At 44.0% G+C, this 20,693-nt stretch overlaps 1 protein-coding gene across 1 annotated transcript in view; it reads left to right on the top strand.

The window, feature by feature from the left end:
* The window catches only part of LOC138789186 (vomeronasal type-2 receptor 26-like), a 31,297-nt gene extending 17,846 nt beyond the window's left edge, over positions 1-13,451 (top strand). The window contains exons 3-8 of the mRNA XM_069967793.1: positions 4,402-4,663; positions 6,994-7,065; positions 7,358-7,542; positions 9,024-9,251; positions 11,938-12,061; positions 12,532-13,451. Coding sequence (XP_069823894.1) covers positions 4,402-4,663; positions 6,994-7,065; positions 7,358-7,542; positions 9,024-9,251; positions 11,938-12,061; positions 12,532-13,451 — 1,791 coding nt within the window. The remainder of the gene's footprint in view (positions 1-4,401; positions 4,664-6,993; positions 7,066-7,357; positions 7,543-9,023; positions 9,252-11,937; positions 12,062-12,531) is intronic.
* Positions 13,452-20,693: the final 7,242 nt, after the last annotated feature.

Here is a 20,693-nt window from a genome sequence, read left to right as displayed (position 1 = left end):
GTCACTAATACGCACCCTCACCAGAACCCCGGGCTTGGAAAGATAGGATTGATTAAATTTCCTCCCTAACCTGGGAGCCAGCACCCAAGCTCACTCCTCAAGACCATATCCTTTCCAAAGTATGAGGTACTGAAAGAGTTCCGTACCCTGCGAGAGTCAATTATGTTTACAACTTCAAACTCCAATTCTCCCTGACTGACCATGAGAAGAGACAGAGAACGAGCAACCGCAACAGGAACATACAACAACGATTTATAAAACACTGGGTGTATACAGAGAGAACCAGGTAGTTGCAACTTAAATAAAACAGGGTGTATTAAATGAATTCTGAAATAACCAAAGGACCAACAAAACGCAGAGCTAACTCGGCTGTTGGAACTTGAAGATGAAGATTTGAAAGCCACACTTTGTCACCTACAGCATAAACAGGACCAGGACAGCGTTTTTTATTAGAATACTTACTTTGTTAAAGTTGGGCATGTTTGAGAATCACAAGACTCCTTGCCCGGACTGTGCACAGTCGACTGATTGTGGTAAGTTACAAAAAAAGTTAAACTCTGTAAAAAAAAATAGGGCCCGACGGGCCTGATGAGGATTCAATCTCTTAGCATTATCCAGATATAGAAGATTTTTATGGTTGCTAAGCACTGTCATTTTATGCCAAGCACCCTTCAGAAAGTGTCTCCACTCCTCAAAGGCCCACTTGTTGGCCAACAACTCTCTGTTCCCTATGTCGTAATTACTTTCAGCAGTGGAGAACTTTCTGAAGAAAAAGGCAACAAGTCTGAGGTTGGTAAAGGGCTCAGAACCCTGAGACAGGACAGCTTCTACGCTCGTCTCAGAGGCAATAACCTCCATGACAAATGGTAGTTCTGGATTAGGATGCACAAGTACAGGAGCAGAGGAGAAACACTTTTTAAAGGCTCTGCCTTGGTCAACCAGGAGATTGGATCAGACCCTTTTTTGTCAATTTAGTAAGGGGTTTAGCAATCAAAGAAAATTTTCGAATGAACTTCCTGTAAAAAACTGGGAAACTCAAAAAACTTTGGATTTATTTTAAGGATCCATTTTAATTAAATCAGGAGTAAGAATGTATCCTAAAAATCCAACCTACTGGACACCAAACTGACACTTAGGCGATTTAGCACAAAACTGGTTCTGTTGCAATCTGGAAAGTCCCTCCCTAACATGCTCAAGATGAATTTCCCAATTAGGAGAGACTATTAGTATACCATCCAGATATTCAACCACAAATCGACCAAAGAGATCTCTAAAAATATCATTAACAAAACGTCTGAAGACAGCTGGGGCATTACTGAGGCCAAAGGGCATCACCATATACTCTAAATGCCCTTTCGGGGGTGTTAAAAGCTATCTTCCACTAGTCACCCTCCATAATCCGAATCAAATTGTAGGCACCTAAGAGATCGATCTTAGAAAACCACTGGGCACCTGTAACCAGTAGATCAGGGATAAGGGGGGGTGGATGTTGATCTTTAGCAGTGATTTTGTTTAGTCGTAGTAAAGTCGATAAAGGGACGTAACCTTCAATCTTTTTGTTTTTCAACAAAAAACAACCCTGCACCAACAGGAGAGACTGAGGGTTGGAAATGTCTCTTCTTTAGGCTATCCTGGATAAACTGGTGCATTGACTCTCGTTCTGGGGCTGACAGATTTAAATATATGACCTTTAGGAAACTTGGCGCCAGGAACGAGGTCTATGACTCACTCATAAAGTCTCATCAGCCTCATCAAACACATCTTTATAGTTGAGATTAAAATCTGGAAAATCAATATAATTATTCACCGTACAAATCAGAGAATAGACAAGGTTCAGATGAGAACTACATGAGTCCCCCCATTTGACTATGGGGTTATGTAAACGGAGCCACGGTAAACTAAGAAGGAAATCTGCAGTTATTTATTCGATGGAAAAAAAATTCCATTTTTTCAGTATGCAGACACCCCACCTTCAAAATGACTTTAGAGGTACAAACCTTTATTCTCCCTTCAGTCGGAGGAGTAAAATCTGCGCTGGAGACCGAAAAGGCAAAACACAGAGGAATTAACTCTAACACCAGCGACAGAGCAACAGTACCATGAATAAAACTCACAGCAGCCACTGAGTCAATCATAGCCTTGTATGCAAAAGTATTACAGTTAGAAACCAAAGTAACTGGTAAAAATTTATCAATAGAATTTATCAATAGAATTAATAGAATTACCAGGTACCGGTATGCTGGAGTGATGATCTCAGAAATCACTCAGGCGTTGGTGTCTCCCTGTGTGGTGGCTTGGGTTTGGATGGGCAATCCATTGCAAAGTGGTCAGGTGTTCCACAATAAAGACACAGAGCATGCGCTAAACAATGTTTTCTTCTGGCTGCAGCTGATGTACAACCCAAAAACATTGGTTCTTCACCTGCAAACTTAGAGGGTGATGGAGAAGCTGTGCTTTTGGAAAGAGTCGGTTTTTAAAGGTGAGTCAGGCCACCCTGTCACCGCGCACCACTGGCGAAACTCTGAGCCATAGTCTTCTGCCGAGCAGCGGCCTTGCTGCATAAACAGAAGATGTGCCTCTGCCAGTGCCGTCTGGTTAGGATTATTGTATACTTGGTCTAAGGCCAAGAAAAACCTGTCTATTCAGGGGCCTGAGGAGGAAGAGCCAACGCCCAACCCTGAGGTAGAAGAGACACTACGAAAGCTACTTTTTTGGCTTCAGAGGGGAACAAATTAAAACAAAAATACAGGTAACAAGATTCTCGGAAAGTCCGGAATCTGTTTGGATTACCATCAAAGCGATCTGGCAACAACATTTTTGGTTTAAGTCGGAAGCTCTGCATGGGATAAATCAGGGTAGATTGTGTCGCAGGAGGAGCAATAGATCCAGATGCTGGAACTGTTATGGCATCCAAACGAGTCATCAACTCATCCAGGTGGTCGGCGACCGATGATTTGGTACTCATACTGGACCTCCATGGTAGTCAATTAGGGTACTGGCCCACTCTAATGTGAGGAACAGGTCAGGAACAAACGTAATACACAGACTAGATGAAGCCCTGACACTGTTCCCTCCAACTGTCCCTCTTTAACAGGCTGGCCCCAACCTGAAGACCGCATTTGAAATCAGTGCAAATTCAAGACATAAACAAGATTATTGTGCGGAAAATCGTTATATCGTTCAAATTTAAACGATAATTGCAGGCATCGATCAAAAAGTCGATCATGTGTCGTTGATCTTTTAAACTGACCTACGGATCGAACGGCGCTTCTAATGGAGCCGCGTCATACAGGGGAGGGAATTCCCTTCCACTGGGGGCGGGCCGGCCTGCCTTCAGTGCTTCACACACCCATGCATAGAACGTCTCCGTACACGAGAACCGGGCCGCGGCTCGAAAAACAGGCCGCGGCACCAGCTTCCCTGTGACGGCGTCATTCGATCCATAGGTCAGTTTAAAAGAGGATGTACCTGGTGGTACATCCTCTTTAACCCCTTCAAGACAGTGCCCTTTGATGCACAAAAGTCCGGGTCAAATTATTGCAATGTTCCTCCCCGCCTTCTAAGAGCCATAGCACTTTTATTTTTCTACCTACAGCGCTGGTTGGGGAGTCATTTTTTGCACCATGATCTCTAGTTTTTATTAATATCATATTGTTGTAGCAGATATTAGCAGTGATATATAATTTAATAAAATCAGCAATCCTGATGCGTTTTTTTTTCTCCGTTTACGCCGTTCACCGTGCAGGAACAATAATGATACAGTATATTTTAATAGATCTGACAATTCTGCACGCTACGATATGTAATATGTTTATTTATTTATTTATATTTTTATAATGGACAAGGGGGTATTTTAAAGTTTTATTGGGAGGGGGTTTATAAGGTTTTTTTAATACTTTTAAAAAGTTTTTTATTACAATTTAAAAAATAAACAAAAAAACCCACTTTTATTTACTGTAATATATGCAATCATTAGATTGCATATACTGGTAAGGAGCTTACCCCACCTGTCGGCACATGTGATCGGGACCCGGGTCCCGATCACTCAGTGACAGATGCTTGATCTGTCCATGAGCACCTTAAACGCCGCGGTCGCTGTAGATCGCGGCGTTTAAGGCGTTAATGAGAGTCGGCTGCGGGATCGCACACAGATGCGGCTGCGGGATTACACAGATGAGAGCGGGATCGCTATCCCTGCAGCGCTCCCGCTCTCATCAATAACCCCGTCAGTACAGGGAACGTATATACAAGTTCCTACTGCACGGGGTATGTGCAGTAGAAACGTATATATATATACATGTTACTGACGCGAAGGGGTTAAGCAACAACCCCCCCAAATGTGTTCTGATTGTATTTCCTATATAGCAGTTATGATCAATGTTTTCCTTTTAAATAATACAGATTAGTTATGGAGCAACAGACACATTGCTAAATGACAGACGTCTGTTCCCATGGGTTTTCCGGACATTCCCCGATGACCACACAACTTATTCAGCCATATCTCATTTTCTGAGCCACTTTGATTGGACCTGGGTTGGAATCATATCCTCTGATGATGACGCTGGAGAGAAGGAAACACGTCTGCTGACAAACCTCCTCACCAGTCGTGGAATCTGTGTGGCCTATGTCCTGAAAGTGGGAATTAAGGTCGCTATGGATCAAGGTTTGTTTGGAAAACATATTGAGGTGATGAATAAATCGTCTTCTCAGATTATTATAATTTGTGGAACTGTTTCAATTTGTTTGCGAGTTTTTTTTACCCACTTTAAAAATATGATACGTAACAAGACCTTCATCCTTAGTCCCGTCTTTTTGCCTTTTATTTTATATTCTGTAAAGGAAGTGCACATATTTAATCTTAGTTTATATTTTGATCTGAACTCTGGAAAAATACCAGACATGAAAAATTACTTCAAAAATTTCCATCCCCTAAAGTATCCTAAAGACATGATCCTAGAAGATCTTTGGATGATAATGTTTAATTGTTCATCAGGAAAATACTATAAGGATTTACTGATTAAATACATGTATGAAAGACCTCTTCATAAATGTAATGGATCAGAACAAATAAAAAAGATTTTACCTCCATCTACAGTAAACACTTTCCCTATGTATCTGGCTGTCCAGTCCCTGGCTAATGCTTTACACTATATGAACATCTCTCATGGCCATCAGTCTACAGACCATCAGATACTTCAGTATACACACAAGGTGAGTCTATGGGGATAATATTCCTTCCACCATATGTACATCTCTCATGGCCACCAGTCTACAGACCATCAGATACATCAGTATACACACAAGGTGAGTCTATAGGGATAATATTCCATCCACCATATGTACATCTCTCATGGCCATCAGTCTACAGACCATCAGATACATCAGCATACACACAAGGGGAGGAGTCTATGGGGATAATATTCCTTCCACCATATGTACATCTCTCATGGCCATCAGTCCACAGACCATCAGATACATCAGCATCCACACAAGGGGAGGAGTCTATGGGGATAATATTCCTTCCACCATATGTACATCTCTCATGGCCACCAGTCTATAGACCATCAGATACATCAGTATACACACAAGGTGAGTCTATGGGGATAATATTCCTTCCACCATATGTACATCTCTCATGGCCATCAGTCTATAGACCATCAGATATATCAGTATACACACAAGGTGAGTCTATGGGGATAATATTCCTTCCACCATATGTACATCTCTCATGGCCACCAGTCTACAGACTGAGCTACCAAGACAACGTCTGGATGTTCGTGGCTCTGAACTTAAATCCACACAAGCCACTGCCATCAAAATTGAATGCTGACCATCACCGTTATCGACGATTCCTTAATCAGTGCCATATATTTTTAAATGCATACTGCTACATTTTCTAGTAACAAAAAAAAAGAAAGAAAAAAGTCTGTTATCCTTAATCTCTTGACAGATGAAGCTCTTGCATGGGCTTCTCCTTATGTGGAAAAGGACTGTAATATTCTCAATGACCTAAAAACTTTTGTAAGTTTTTGATTATCCAAGCTGTTGCGCCTCTGCTGAAACTAAATTACACAATTTACATCATGTGAATACACAGGCGAGTTTTGACGCTGGATAACTGAAATTACATGGAATCCAGCAGCACAAAGAAGCCAGGTTTGCTGAGGACCATCAGGGCAAGTTCCTGAGTTGTTGGAAAGACTGAGTATTGCTAAAATTTTTACCAAATTAGATCTAAGCGGGGCCTATAATCTTATATATGTTCACCCAGGGGATGAGTGGAAAACTCGTTTAGGACCAGATATGTACATTTTGAATTTCTGGTAATGCTGTTTGGTTTGGTTGATGCTGTTTCGTTTCCTCAATGATGTGTTTCGAGATTTCTTGGATCAATTTGTTATTGCTTATCTTAACAACATCCTCCTGAACATTGTAGGCATGTCAATTTAGTCTTGGAAAAATCATCTTTACATCACACTGGAAAAATGTGACTTTTAACAAACTCAGATTCAGTTTCTTGGATATTTAATTCCTCCAAAAGGTTTAACTATGGATCCCAGTAAAATTAAGGCTGTGGTTGATTGGCCTTCTCCAAGCTTTTTAAAAAAAAGTCCAGTGTTTTATAGGATTTGCACATTTTTATAGAAAATTTGTAAAAAACCATTTTGCCAATCACTTATCTGACAATGAAAGGAAGAACATTTAATTGGTCTCCAGAAGCACAGCCTGCATTCAAGAAACTAAAGACTATTTTCACTTCTGCAACCTTACTAGTTCATCCAAATCCGGCATTATCTTTTGTTGTTGAGGTGGATTCCTCAGATTCTGCAGTCACAGATAGGGGACAGCGCTCACCCAAGAATATACAAGGCAAAGAAAGAGGAAAGGAACTCACCCGGTGTATGTGGGTATGGGGGTGTCCCCTTTATCCCACTACACCAATATCCAAGAACACAATGTCTCACCGATCTCTGTTCTATGAAACATCCACAGGGAGGGCGCTCAGCAATACCCAGAAAGGAAAATCCACACCGGTAGTACCTGTACGCCTGTACGTATTGAAAGGTAAGTGTAGTCCACTCTTGTCATTCCAAATATTCCGTTTATTAGGTATAACCTATTAGGTATAACTGAAAGGCGTTGCCATTATACCTAATAAACGGAATATTTGGAATGACAAGAGTGGACTACACTTACCTTTCAATACGTACAGGCGTCCTGGAGGGGGTCTGGCTTACACTATTGGCCTTTCCCCCACTGTGAAGTGAGTGCTTTATACCGTGTCAACGGTCTCATTATTATGTTTTTTTAGCTCCCATCTCTGAGCGCTGCATTTTTTGTATTACATTCCTTTCAGATTCTGCAGTGGAAGCTGTGCTGTCCAAAAGAGTCGGTGACAAGATGCAGCTTCATCCATGTGCATTTCTTTCTCATAAAATGTCATCTGCACACGGAAACTATGACATTGGAAATAAAGAACTTTTAGTCATTAAGGTTGCCTTCTCAGAATGGAGACATCTCTTGGAAGGAGCCAATCATTCAGTAACAGTTCTTACAGGCCACAGAAATTTAGAATTTATAGGCACTGCGAAAAAAATAAAAATCTGCAAGATAAGCACAATGGACCTTATTCTTCTCTAGATTCACCTTCATCATCTCTTTTTGGCCAGGACAAAGAAATGGCAAAGCCGGCGCCTTATCTTGGACTTTTATTGGGTCTCAAGAGTGATACAAGTCAAAGGGTTTCATGTTGTCTCCTAAAAACTTTCTAGAAATAATTGACTGCAAAGAAGGGTTACGAATGCTTGAAGATGGCTATCAAGCTGATTCTTTTCTTAATCCAAGTTACAATTTTGAAAAACTGTGAGCTCTTCCTGCAAAACGCTCTTAATCCAAGTTACTCTTAATCCAAGTTACCACTGTATATTGGCAAAGATGTTGTTTGTTTAGTTCCCAGTCTTGCATTCTTAATTGACTCCACCCTCGGACTTCCCATATAAACACAGCCTTTTCACTTCCTTCCTTATTGTGCTTTTGCCATAATCAAGCTATTCCCTTCAGAACTCTGCTGATACTACTTCTACCTGTGTACCAAACTCTAGTTATGACTACAATTCTGATTTACCCTCCAACTATAGAATAGAATTCATCTTGCACTGTGCAGAGGCTGCTGGGTAGTGTGATTGTGTCGCTGACCCCTCCCCCACACTATATATAAGAATATACAGCACACGGGGAAACAAACCCCTACTAGCACAGAGTGGCGATCAGCAACTTCAAAGATTATAGCCCTGCAGTCCTCAACACAAACGGTGATGGCAGCAGAGGGGCCGTGTCACTCATTACTGCTGCCAGGTACTGGAAGTATAACCCCGTGTCATAGTTACAGGATGGTGTGTGAGCTGTTGTCAACACCCGCACTGAGCCACCACCCGCTCCTGGACCCTGCCATTTGTCTTCTGAGCTCCCAGCCGGCTACATCACCACCCGGCTGATGGATGCCCCGCTCATCCAGTCAGTGACTGAGGCGGGATACCACTGCAGTCACTGATTGGCTGAGTAGGCTAAATGCCACCAGCCTGTGACATGGATGCCAGGTTGTGCTGTACCCAGAACTGCGGAGAAAATGACAGCTGTGTCCAATGTGCGGCTCGGGGAATGGTAAGTAGATTTGTTTTTTCAATCTCCTCCCAACCCCTGCCCGTAATAACCTCCCCCCCCGGACTTCTTCTTCAATCAAGATTTTCTGAGCATGTTGGTTTGCCTGTCAACTGTTCTATATAATTTGCTCTAGTGTTAGCATTTGGTTATAGAAGCCAGTGATCCAAGGGTGCGATGGGGGGGGGGGGGGGGGGGGGGGGGGGATGGGGCCACAAGCTGAGGTAGTGGCATGGAAGCTCAACTCCCAATAGCATATTACACAGCCGCAGCTCTCTAACAATCCTCTCTTCTCATGCATTATGTTTTAGTTTTATTTTCCTACATTTACCATATTTGAAGTAACCTTGATCTCTTTCTGTAAGGTGCACAATTACTTACAAGCAATAATGTGTCCGGATAAATCGGGGCTACAACGTAAATGTTTTACCAACAATGGAGACATAAAGCCCGGCTACATCATCCTCAATGTCCTAGCAATGAATGGAACACTCATAGTGAATAAAATTGGACAGTACAAGCTGGACTCCACCGGCGCCCTGGATTTTTGGGTTAACGTAGAAAGGGTGAAATGGAAAAATAAAAAGAATGAAGTGAGTTTTTGGATTTATGTCATGCTTGGTTTCTCAATCTATATCAAAGGAGTTAAAAGGATGATAAGGGGAAGGCTGCAGGAAAGTGATCTGTACAGAATTACAGTGAAAGGTGGCACCAGTATAAAGATAAAACAGTAGTTGATCAGCTCCCTCCCTGTAGAACAATAGGTCACAGAGCATGCTTCCATACATACGCTATTTGTAAAAGCTGTTAACTACAGTTCAGGCAAGATGGCCACTCCATAACAATGTACTCCATTAACATTGTAAAAAAAAAAAAAAAAAAAAGATAGAATCAGAAAAAAAATTCACTTAGAGGGGAACTCCAATTAAGAAAGCTTTAACCCTGTTCAATCCCCACCTATAACTTAAGCTTATTTGCAATAGCTTTCTATTACATGAATTGGGGCATTTGTCTGCAGCGCATTCTGATGCTAAAAATTCTCACTTCCTGCCCCTCTCTGTTTTCTCCTGCCTTTTGAGAAAGAGGTTACATGATCCCTGTCTCTTTTGTTGCCAGGCAAGTAGTAACCCCTCATCTGTAACCAAACAGCCTCTCCTGAGCAGTATAGGGGAAAGGAGACATTATTGTTTCATCTCTCTCTTTCTCTAATCTATCTTTGTAGAGCAGGGGTGGGGAACCTTTTCCATGTCGAGGGCCGGTCGGGCCTTAATAAAATCATTCGAGGGCCACACTCAATGTTATACCGTGCGCGGCAGTTAGTAGCGGGGGTTTGCAGCACCCGAACAAGGCAAAGTATTTTTCCCCTAATGCCCCTGCTATTGTAGTTAACCCTCTGTGATGCCCCTTGTACCTGATTTGAATCCTTAGTGATGCCCCTGGTAGCCTAGTTAACCCCCAGCCATGTCCCTGGTGGCCTAGTTAACCCCCCCAGTCATGTCCCTGGTAGCCTAGTTAACTCCTCAGTCATGTCCCTGGTGGCCTAGTTAACTCCTCAGTCATGTCCCTGGTGGCCTAGTTAACCCCCCAGTCATGTCCCTTGTGGCCTAGTTAACCCCCCAGTCATGTCCCTGGTAGCCTAGTTACCCACCCCCCCCAGTCATGTCCCAGGTGGCCTAGTTAACCCCCAGTGTCTGCCCCAAATGAAAAAAATAAACATCCCACTCACCTTTCCTCCGCTCCCACGCTGTCCAGGTCCTCTTCTCCCTCCTCTCTTCTGTGCCGGTCTTCTCCTGCAGGCGGCGCGCGATGAAATGACGTCATCACGCGCGGCCCGCAGGAGTCAGAAGACGTGCGCCGCTCTGCGCCGCGCTGGTGAGGCAGGGGCCGGCATACAACACATCTTCCTGTGTCTGTGCCAGCTCCTGCCTCACCAGCGCGGCGCACGTCACAGGAGGGCAGGAGTCAGAAGATGTGCACCGCTCTGAGGGGAAGGAGCCGGCACTCACAGCATCCTCCTGGCAGCTGTCACAGACACAGGAGGATGCCGTGTGTGTCGGCTCCTTCTCCTCCAGAGCGGCGCATGTCACTGGGGAGCCGCGGGCCACATCCGGAGGTGTCAGGGGCCGGATGCGGCCCGCGGGCCGGAGGTTCCCCACCCCTGTTGTAGAGGAATAGATGGATAGACTGAAAGATAGATACAGTTCTTCTGAAGCAGAAGAAGGCTAAGACAGTGGTAGGCACATACGCCAAGACAAGGACGGGTACCTTGCAGTTGGTTCTGAGGTGCAATGCATGCTTGGAGATGTAGTTTCTCCGGCCGCACACACCATTGTGCGCAGCGAGTAATTCGTATGCGGGCGCATGGATGCGCCCGCATCTGAATTCGGTTGCCGTAAAGATCATCCGGCCAGTACTACAGTACAGCCGCGATGATCTTCTCGGACATCGGCTGTTCCGTGATCCGCCCGGGTTATGGAATGGCCGGTATCTTACTACGTGGGAAAATGGTCTAAAGCATTATAATGCAGGAGATCAGTGGCTGTAGAAGCCTAGTAACATTATGACCAGGGGCAACTTTACCTGCTGAGATGTGTAGTATGGAACGTGATACATTAAGGTGAGTAAAAGGCACAGTAGAGGACTAGTAGGAGCGCCTTTAGCATCTTGTACTTAACATCATAAATTAAATTTTAAAGAAAAAGAATTGCAACATAAACAAAAAATAATTCAGCAATTATTGTTGGCTATTTAAACCATGCTTTGTGTTGCTCTGTACATTGCTATTTTTTTCTTTTTCTTTTCTTTTTTGCTGCCAGTGTCACAAAGTCTGTTCTTGGTCGGCATTACACACATTTTTGCAATGATTTAATTTTGAAGATATTCTGGGGAAGTTGATGACTACATCCCCGCCTCTGCCTGTTTCAGTGATTAAACTCATTTTCCCCTGCATACAGCTTCTGCAGCAGCCGTGGCTGCTGCAGGAGCTTTATACAGCGCTTCAGGGAACCATATTTGCCCAATTGGGCTGATTGGTTCCCTTTAAGGGGCATATAGTTTTACTAACAAATTGTTAAGAGCTGTCAGGACAAACTGGAACACAGACAAGTGAGCTCTGACTGGCGCCTTATCTGTATCCCTGCCTACTTAGCTCAGACAAAATCTTGATGATTGTGATTGTATCACAGACAAATCATTATAATTTATGATCAGATTTACAGATAATTATTTACAGAAACCAATTATTTTAAATCAACCACAAATCCTGTTGATGTTCTGCAGATCCCCAGATCCCAATGCTCAGCAAGCTGTTCACCTGGACACAGGAAAGTGACAACCTCTAGTATACACTTGTGCTGCTATGACTGCATCCCATGTTCAGAAGGAGAAATATCCAATGTGTCAGGTAGATTATATGTAATATCTTTTATATGTATATAGAACCTGAAAGGGCAACTCCAGGTACAGGTAAAAAAAAAAATTTAAAATGTGCTGGGGTACTACAAATCAATCTATCTATTTATCTATACACCACACCCTCCTCATAGTAACACACTAGGCATGTACTCCTCCCGCTCAAAGCAGAACCACCTTTGCTTAAGTGTATAACATTATACAGACAAGACTGCAGGGGCTACAGGTCCCTCCTCCCAAAGCCATGCTTAGGGCTCTGGAGGAGTCTGATCTAAAAAGCACACGGGATGTGTTAAAAATCCCTATATAACTATTGGGTTGGGGAGAGTTCACCTTTGTACCAATCTTAGTGTATTGTCTCGTATCTAACACGTGCCAATAAAAGTATTGTTTAAAAAAAAAAAAAAACAGCACATGTGACCACAAGGAATAAGCGGCTCTCACATAGACTTTATATTACAGATAGTGAGAACTGCAGGAAATGTCCGGAAGACGCCTGGTCAAATGAGAACAGAACATTGTGTGTGATGAAGGAGATGGAATATTTATCTTATACTGAGGACATCCTTTCTATTGCTTTTTCCTCTTTAGCCACTTTCTTCTGGATTCTGACTCTTCTCATTCTTCTCAGTTTTGTTTCCCAACGTGACACGGCGATTGTGAGAGCGAATAACAAGAACCTGAGCTTTGTCCTCCTGGTCTCCATCATGCTGAGCTTCCTCTCTGTCTTCTTGTTCCTCGGTCGTCCTGTGGATACAACCTGCAGGTTACGTCAGATCTCTACTGGAATACTACTCTCAATATCCATCTCTTCATTGTTGGCCAAGACCATCATGGTTTACATGGCATTCAGAGCCACCAAGCCTGGAAGTGTGTGGAGCAGATGGAGTGGAGTAACGCTCCCTAACTGTGTGCTCCTGATCTGCTCCTCTGTCCAGGGGGTCATCTGTATGAGTTGGGTGACCCTCTCTCCCCCCTTCCAGGAGCTGGACACACACTCTTATAAGGAGAAGATGGTAGTTCAGTGTAATGAAGGGTCAGATCTTTGCTTCTACTCTGTCCTGGGTTATATGGGGATTCTGGCCGCTGTTAGTTTTATTACAGCTTTCTTAGCCAGGACATTACCGGACAGTTTCAATGAGGCCAAGTACATCACCTTCAGCATGCTGGTGTTCTGCAGTGTCTGGATAGCCATGATCCCGGCTTATCTCAGCACCAAAGGCAAATACATGGTGGCCGTGGAGATATTTGCCATCCTGACCTCTAACGCTGGACTGTTGGGCTGTATATTCTTCCCCAAATGTTATATCATCCTGTTCAAGCCGGAACTAAATACAAGAAAACATATCTTAGGATCAAAAGATACTATGTTACATCGTTGATCCCGGTGGCTTTGCTGCTGGTACAAATGTAGTGAGCTAAAATTTTATGGTCACTTATAGGATAAATGTCACTTTTTAAAACTTTTCTGGCATTTTGGGGCCTTAAATTGTTACTGTCTATAAAATAAACGTTTGACATCTTGTACAGACGTGCTATACAGTTAGATTGGGAGGGTCTTTGTGGTTTCTTACTTTAATACTTATTGTTGGGCGAAGCATGCAGAGGTTGTGACGAATCTCCTGTGACACCTGCTTCGGGGCTCCTGGTCCTCCTCATCTCATCTGACTTGGTATCCATTTGGTCGGTATTTTTCCTTTTTAATATTTCACATTACAGCTTATTCATGTGTATATGTTTGTTGTGTCACTTAACTCTGTTCATACATTTTTAGATATTTTAAAAAAAATTGATTAAAGAGAACCTGTCACCCTCCGTGCCGGGGTGACAGGCTCCCGACCCCCCGTTAGAGCCCCCTATATTCACCTAATCCCGCCGGGTCCCGCTTCTGGATCCGGTCGGGTGATGAAGTTCTCAGCCGCTGCAGCCCGGCGCGCGAGCTGAGAGATGAGTCCAATGCTCATAGAGAATGAAGGAGCGCTGGACTCTCCTGTCATTCTCTATGGGTGTTGGACTCATCTCTCAGCGCACGCCGGGCTGCAGCAGCTGAGATCTCCGTCACCCGACCGGATCCAGAAGCGGGACCCGGCGGGATTAGGTGAGTATAGGGGGCTCTAACGGGGGGTCGGGAGCCTGTCACCCCGGCACGGGGGGTGACAGGTTCCTTTTAAGATAGCAATATTAGCATTTTAATGTATGAAAAAGACAATATATATATAATGTGTGCTATTGTTTTAAATTTAAAATGAGGCAAATTAAAAACCCTAAAATTAAAATAAATAGTTTTCTCATCATTGCATGTTGGTTATTTTATTATTTCGTTATAAGGTATGCGTGAGGAAAGGTTTTTGTATATATATATATATATTTTTTTTTTTTTCTTTATTAATGTTTTTATTTTAGCCTTTTTGGCCTTTTTCCTCAACCTTTTAGCCACCAACAGAAACAACTGTCAATGTCAAAACCCCATTCAACCCCTTTCAAATAAAGAATTTAACCCCTTCCAATTTCACTTCAAGCTTCCCTTTCACCACCCCTTGTGTGTATCCCCTGTCAGTTCACATCTGTGGCCCTGGGCCCATCGTGTAGCCCCAGGCTTGGTGTCAGATAATTTTTTTCTTTTTACATCTAATGTGTTACCACTTTACACTGTATTAAAAAAAATCTTAGTACTCCCAGTTAAATTTTTAACAGCAAGTATATTGAAGCGTCCTAAGAAGTCTGGCCAGGCTGTGGTCAGTGTAGCACACAAGGTGGTAGAAATAGTGGAACGCCCCTGACTACGATGATGATTTTGCTCAGGACACTGGTGAGAAAAGCACTCAGTGAACCTCAAACATATGGCAATGTGCTTGTTGGAGTACTTGCTCTCTGCCATGTGCATAAAGGACATTCGTAGGAGGAACAGGTACTGGATGGCCACCTTAGTCAACCCTCATTTCTTTTGGAAAATGCCAGTTTTTCCCACCGTTAGAAAGGGATGGGAAAGTCAAATTGTACCATGTGCTATTGTGTAGTCAGTTGTTAGAGGCATCCCGGCAAGAACACCAGCCTACATCCCCAACAAGAAGTCAGGAGAACTTTGGGCACTCAACAATCATGACTGCTAGTGGAGGCGTAAGGTGCAGCACAATAACTATATACCAACAGTGAACATTGCTCTGCATTGCATACATCACTATATACCAACAGTAAATATATTGCATGTACAACTATACGGCTCTCATATATACTGCTCCCATACCCCCTGCTCTCATATATACTGCTCCCATAGCCCTGCTCTCATATATACTGCTCTCATATACACTCACCGGCCACTTTATTAGGTACACCTGTCCAACTGCATGTTACCACTTAATTTCTAATCAGCCAATCACATGGCGGCAACTCAGTGCATTTAGGCATGTAGACATGGTCAAGACAATCTCCTGCAGTTCAAACCGAGCATCAGTATGGGGAAGAAAGGTAATATGAGGTCCTTTGAACGTGGCATGGTTGTTGGTGCCAGAAGGGCTGGTCTGAGTATTTCAGAAACTGCTGATCTACTGGGATTTTCACGCACAACCATCTCTAGGGTTTACAGAGAATGGTCCGAAAAAAAAAAACCATCCAGTGAGCGGCAGTTCTGTGGGCGGAAATGCCTTGTTGATGCCAGAGGTCAGAGGAGAATGGGCAGACTGGTTCGAGCTGATAGAAAGGCAACAGTGACTCAAAAAGCCAACCGTTACAACCAAGGTAGGCCGAAGAGCATCTCTGAACGCACAGTACGTCCAACTCTGAGGCAGATGGGCTACAGCAGCAGAAGACCACCCGTTACTAGCATGGTGTACCTAATAAAGTGGCCGGTGAGTGTATACTGCTCCCATAGCCCTGCTCTCATATATACTGCTCCCATAGCCCTGCTCTCATATATACTGCTCCCATAGCCCTGCTCTCATATATACTGCTCCCATAGCCTTACTCTCATATATACTGCTCCGATACTCCCTGCTCCCATATATACTGCTCCCATAGCCCTGCTCTCATATATACTGCTCCCATACCCCCTGCTCCCATATATACTGCTCCCATACCCCCTGCTCCCATATATACTGCTCCCATACCCCCTGCTCTCATATATACTGCTCCCATACCACCTGCTCCCATATATACTGCTCCCATACCCCTGCTCTTAAACATACTTATCCCATAGCCCTGCTCTTATACATACTTATCCCATAGCCTTGCTCTCATATATACTGCTCCCATAGCCCCGCTCTTATATATGCTGCTCCCATAGCCCCGCTCTCATATATACTGCTCCCATACCCCCTGCTCCCATATATACTGGTCCCATAGCCCTGCTCTCATATATACTGCTCCCATAGCCTTGCTCTCATATATACTGCTCCCATACCCCCTGCTCTCATATATACTTATCCCATATATACTTTTCCCATAACCCCTGCTCTCATATATACTGCTCCCATAGCCTTGCTCTCATATATACTGCTCCCATACCCCTGCTCTCATATATACTTATCCCATATATACTGCTCCCATAACCCCTGCTCTCATATATACTGCTCCCATAGCCTTGCTCTCATATATACTGCTCCCATAGCCCTGCTCTCATATATACTGCTCCCATACCCCCTGCTCCCATATATACTGCTCCCATACCCCTGCTCTCATATATACTTATCCCATATATACTGCTCCCATAGCCCTGCTCTCATATATACTGCTCCCATACCCCCTGCTCCCATATATACTGCTCCCATAGCCCTGCTCCCATATATACTGCTCCCATAGCCCTGCTCCCATATATACTGCTCCCATACCCCCTGCCCCTATATATACTGCTCCCATACCCCTGCTCTGAAACATACTTATCCCATAGCCCTGCTCTTATACATACTTATCCCATAGCTTTGCTCTCATATATACTGCTCCCATAGCCCCGCTCTTATATATGCTGCTCCCATAGATACTGCTCCCATACCCCCTGCTCCCATATATACTGCTCCCATAACCCCTGCTCTCTTATATACTGCTCCCATAGCCCTGCTCTTATACATACTTATCCCATAGCCCTGCTCTCATAAATACTGCTCCCATAGCCCCGCTCTTATATCTACTGCTCCCATAGCCCCGCTCTTATATATGCTGCTCCCATAGCCCCTGCTTTCATATATACTGCTCCCATAGCCCTGTTCTTATATATACTGCTTCCGTAGCCCTGCTCTCATATATGTGGTGTCCTATCATGGGTGTTACAGGTCTATACCCCCTTCGTAAAAGTCTGTACTTTTTGTACTTGTGTGGTGATGAAAGTAGTACTAAAGTTTCGCCACTAGATGTCACTGTGTTATATAAGTGCATTTGGAAGCTGCACAGCTGAAGGACATAAAGGGTTATTGTTTCTTTATGTGTTACACGAATCTGTAGACCAGTAGGAATCTGTCTTTCTTCTCTCCTATCAACTCCCTCCTTATTTTTTCTGCTGCACTCTTCACCCACACTTCCTGCTGCAGTCAAGCTAGGCTCTGGCTCCTGCCAGGTCCCCTGTCAGGGACAGCTGAAGCAGTCCAGAGAGACTTTTGTAGCTAGACTCTGCAGAGACAGGATGCAACCTGCAGCTTCTCTTCAACTTATCCTACACAACACTATGCACTGTTAACCCCCTCTTAGGAGAGGACCAGCAGGAGACAACATCAATACCGTGGATTAGGAGAAGTGACAGAGCAGGACAGTATCCACAAAAGCCAAAGAGCTAGGAACTAATCTAGATAGAGCAAAGTTGCAGTAAGCCTATGAACTCTATCTTACAGCGCGGTTGTCAGTAGGAAATCCTCAGCATTCCGCTCATCCCAGTTAACAATGTCTGGGGCCTTTGTCACTCTCTAGGGAGGTTTAGAGTCTAGTGGGCATAAGGTGGTGTGAAGACTATTCAAGGTCAATACATGGGCATGGGTGTTTTTCTTCTTCTTCTTCTTCGAAGTATTCTACCTCATCCTCCAACATCCCGGCAGAACACATTACTACCTGGGTTGAGACTCTCACGGTGTCCTCCTCTCTATTACTCTGCTTCTTTGGAATCACTCAGAACAGTACTCAGTTGGCACGACTATATCTTCTACTATATTCCTACTACAGATCTGGTCACTTTATTGTCAAGTATTTTCTGGAACTATTGTTAACTATTGCATCATCTGCTAATCCATGACCTGTAAATTGCAGTTCTGCGTGAAGGTGCCAAAATGTGTCATTAGAAAGTTTCAGACGGCCGATCTCTGCTGGTACAGCTGATGCAACATGTTCCACATCGCAGATCAGCTGGTGTTGTTGTAGTCCACATTGGCATTGTATCTTGCGGAGGGCATTCTGTGTCACCTACGAGTGGCTGAAATGGGTACATACAGTAGTTTTCTCAACCATCTTCAGCAGATTCAGATTCAGGCCAGTACAATATTATGGCCATTGTCCGCCACTATGGTGGCAACCTGTAATTTCCAAGGAGCCACATTCAGATGTCGATCTCCATGGCATGAAAAAGTTAGCTGCCAATGTGGCCCCTTTCACCCAGGCTGCAAGACAGCCTGACAGTGCTGGGCTTGGCAGCGTTGGTTTGCCACAGTGACAAGTAATGCAGTGGCTGGAGGATGGAGGAGGCAGAGGATGAGGTCTCTGGATTATTCTTGGAGGAGATAGCAGTGTGACCTCTGTTTCTCCGTATTGCTGCTGCTGGAACTCCATACATTCGCACTTAGGTGCACCCGATGAGAGACAAAGATCCGCAGTCAGCAACCTTCTTCTGCAGGTACCCGTGCACTGATGGAATAGCCTTGTTGGCAAAGAAATCGCAATGGGAACTCTCCAACGTAGTTGTTCACAATCCATCAGGTCCCTAAATGGCTCGGAGTCCACCAACTGGAATGGGAGAGACTTCAGGGCAATAAGCTTATCCAGATGGGCGTTCAGCTTCTGTGCTGTCGGGGGGTTGTAGGTTTACTGCTGCCTCCTTGAGATAGATTCGGGCAGTGACTGCTGGCTCACCAGTGGCAGTGTTTGCACATTATGAGTTGAGTGTGCCCACTAAGTTTGTAAGACGGATGCTGATCCCAGTGAATTTATATAACACACTCAATGATGGAAGTAAATTAGTATAACACACTATGGGGAAGATTTATGAAAGGGTGTAAATATACACTTGGGGTAAACTGCCCTCCGCAACCAATCACAGCTCAGCTTTCAACTCTGGTAATATATATATATATCTCACCCTATGAGTTTACAGTGCCCAATGAGTCAATAACATGGACTTTGTGTTCGCTGGCCCCAGTGACTTTGTATAATGCACAACAGACCCCCAGTTAATTGGTAAACTGGATACTGGCTTAACAGCTCCCACAGAAAATCACCCACAATCCACCCCCAATCCTGTCCTGTCTGTCCCTATCTGTATGTTATTCTCTCCCTGCTCGGCTGCCATCCTGCTCTCCACTACACATGCAGCCGACTGGCCGCCTCCAAGAAGCGAAACACTGTATATAGAGGGGGAGGGGGATATGGTGACATCACAGTGGGGTTTGCAGGTCATTGGACAGACACAAGGGATTATGGATAATCCCTTTCTCCCGCCAAAAGACACTATTGTAAGCTAACACGTGTGGACGCCATTGCAGCCGCCATGTAAAGCAAATTTCTTTAACAAATTGCTGTGAATTCACTTCATAGAACAAAGAGAATTGACAGCATGATTCGCAACAAATCTGACTTTGTTCCGGCCATATAGTTTGTGTTGGTCGTTGCTTTTAGCTCTCTGTGAATCCTGATAACTTTCTCTCCCATCTGTCTCTATTCTCTGGTGACTACACAGTTTATTCTGTCTTCCTTCTTCCCGGCTTCTCTATTTCTTCTTCCTCAGTCTCTAGCTGTGTAATTATATGGGAGGAGGATGATGTCACCTTAATGACATCGTACAGGTGAGAACTTCACTCAACCCTTCATTACTTTCTACTATGAGGCTGAGAATCCCAGCGGAGACGGCAGCTGCCGAGAGAAGAGAAACTCATTCACCATAGAAAGCTCCCGCTCCGCTTCTTAACTCTATGGACGCTGGATATTATGGTGTCATCCATGGCCCAGAATGTCAATGGAATAAAGAACTGACTTTTCTTCTTACGTTAATGCAGTTCATATTTTTCCTGGCCGAATCCTCTAAGTTTGCAATAGTTAATAAAAAATGTATTACAAATTAAAAAGAAAAACTAAATTGCATATATATATATATATATATATATATATATATATATATATATATATATACACCCTGAGGCTATATTCACACTACGTATAAGTATGTCCGTACTTTATGCACCTGTGTGTGAACATTGCCTTTTGTTCTATGGGATCCCGGCCGGAGCGTATACACATCGTATGTGCTCAGGCCGGGAACCCATGAGGCACAGCAAATAACTGACTTGTCAGTTTTCTGCGGCCGCAATTCAATGAATTGCCCGGGATGATCCGGGCAGAGACCGGCCGTTCCGTGACCCAGCCGGGGTCACGGAACGGCCAGTCTCATACTTAGTGGGAACATGGCCTGAAAGATATACATGGCACACATGATCTTCATATGT

Source organism: Dendropsophus ebraccatus, chromosome 4 (assembly GCF_027789765.1).
Source record: "Dendropsophus ebraccatus isolate aDenEbr1 chromosome 4, aDenEbr1.pat, whole genome shotgun sequence".
NCBI classification, from domain to species: Eukaryota; Metazoa; Chordata; class Amphibia; order Anura; family Hylidae; genus Dendropsophus; species Dendropsophus ebraccatus.
This window is presented reverse-complemented; position numbering and strand designations above follow the sequence as displayed.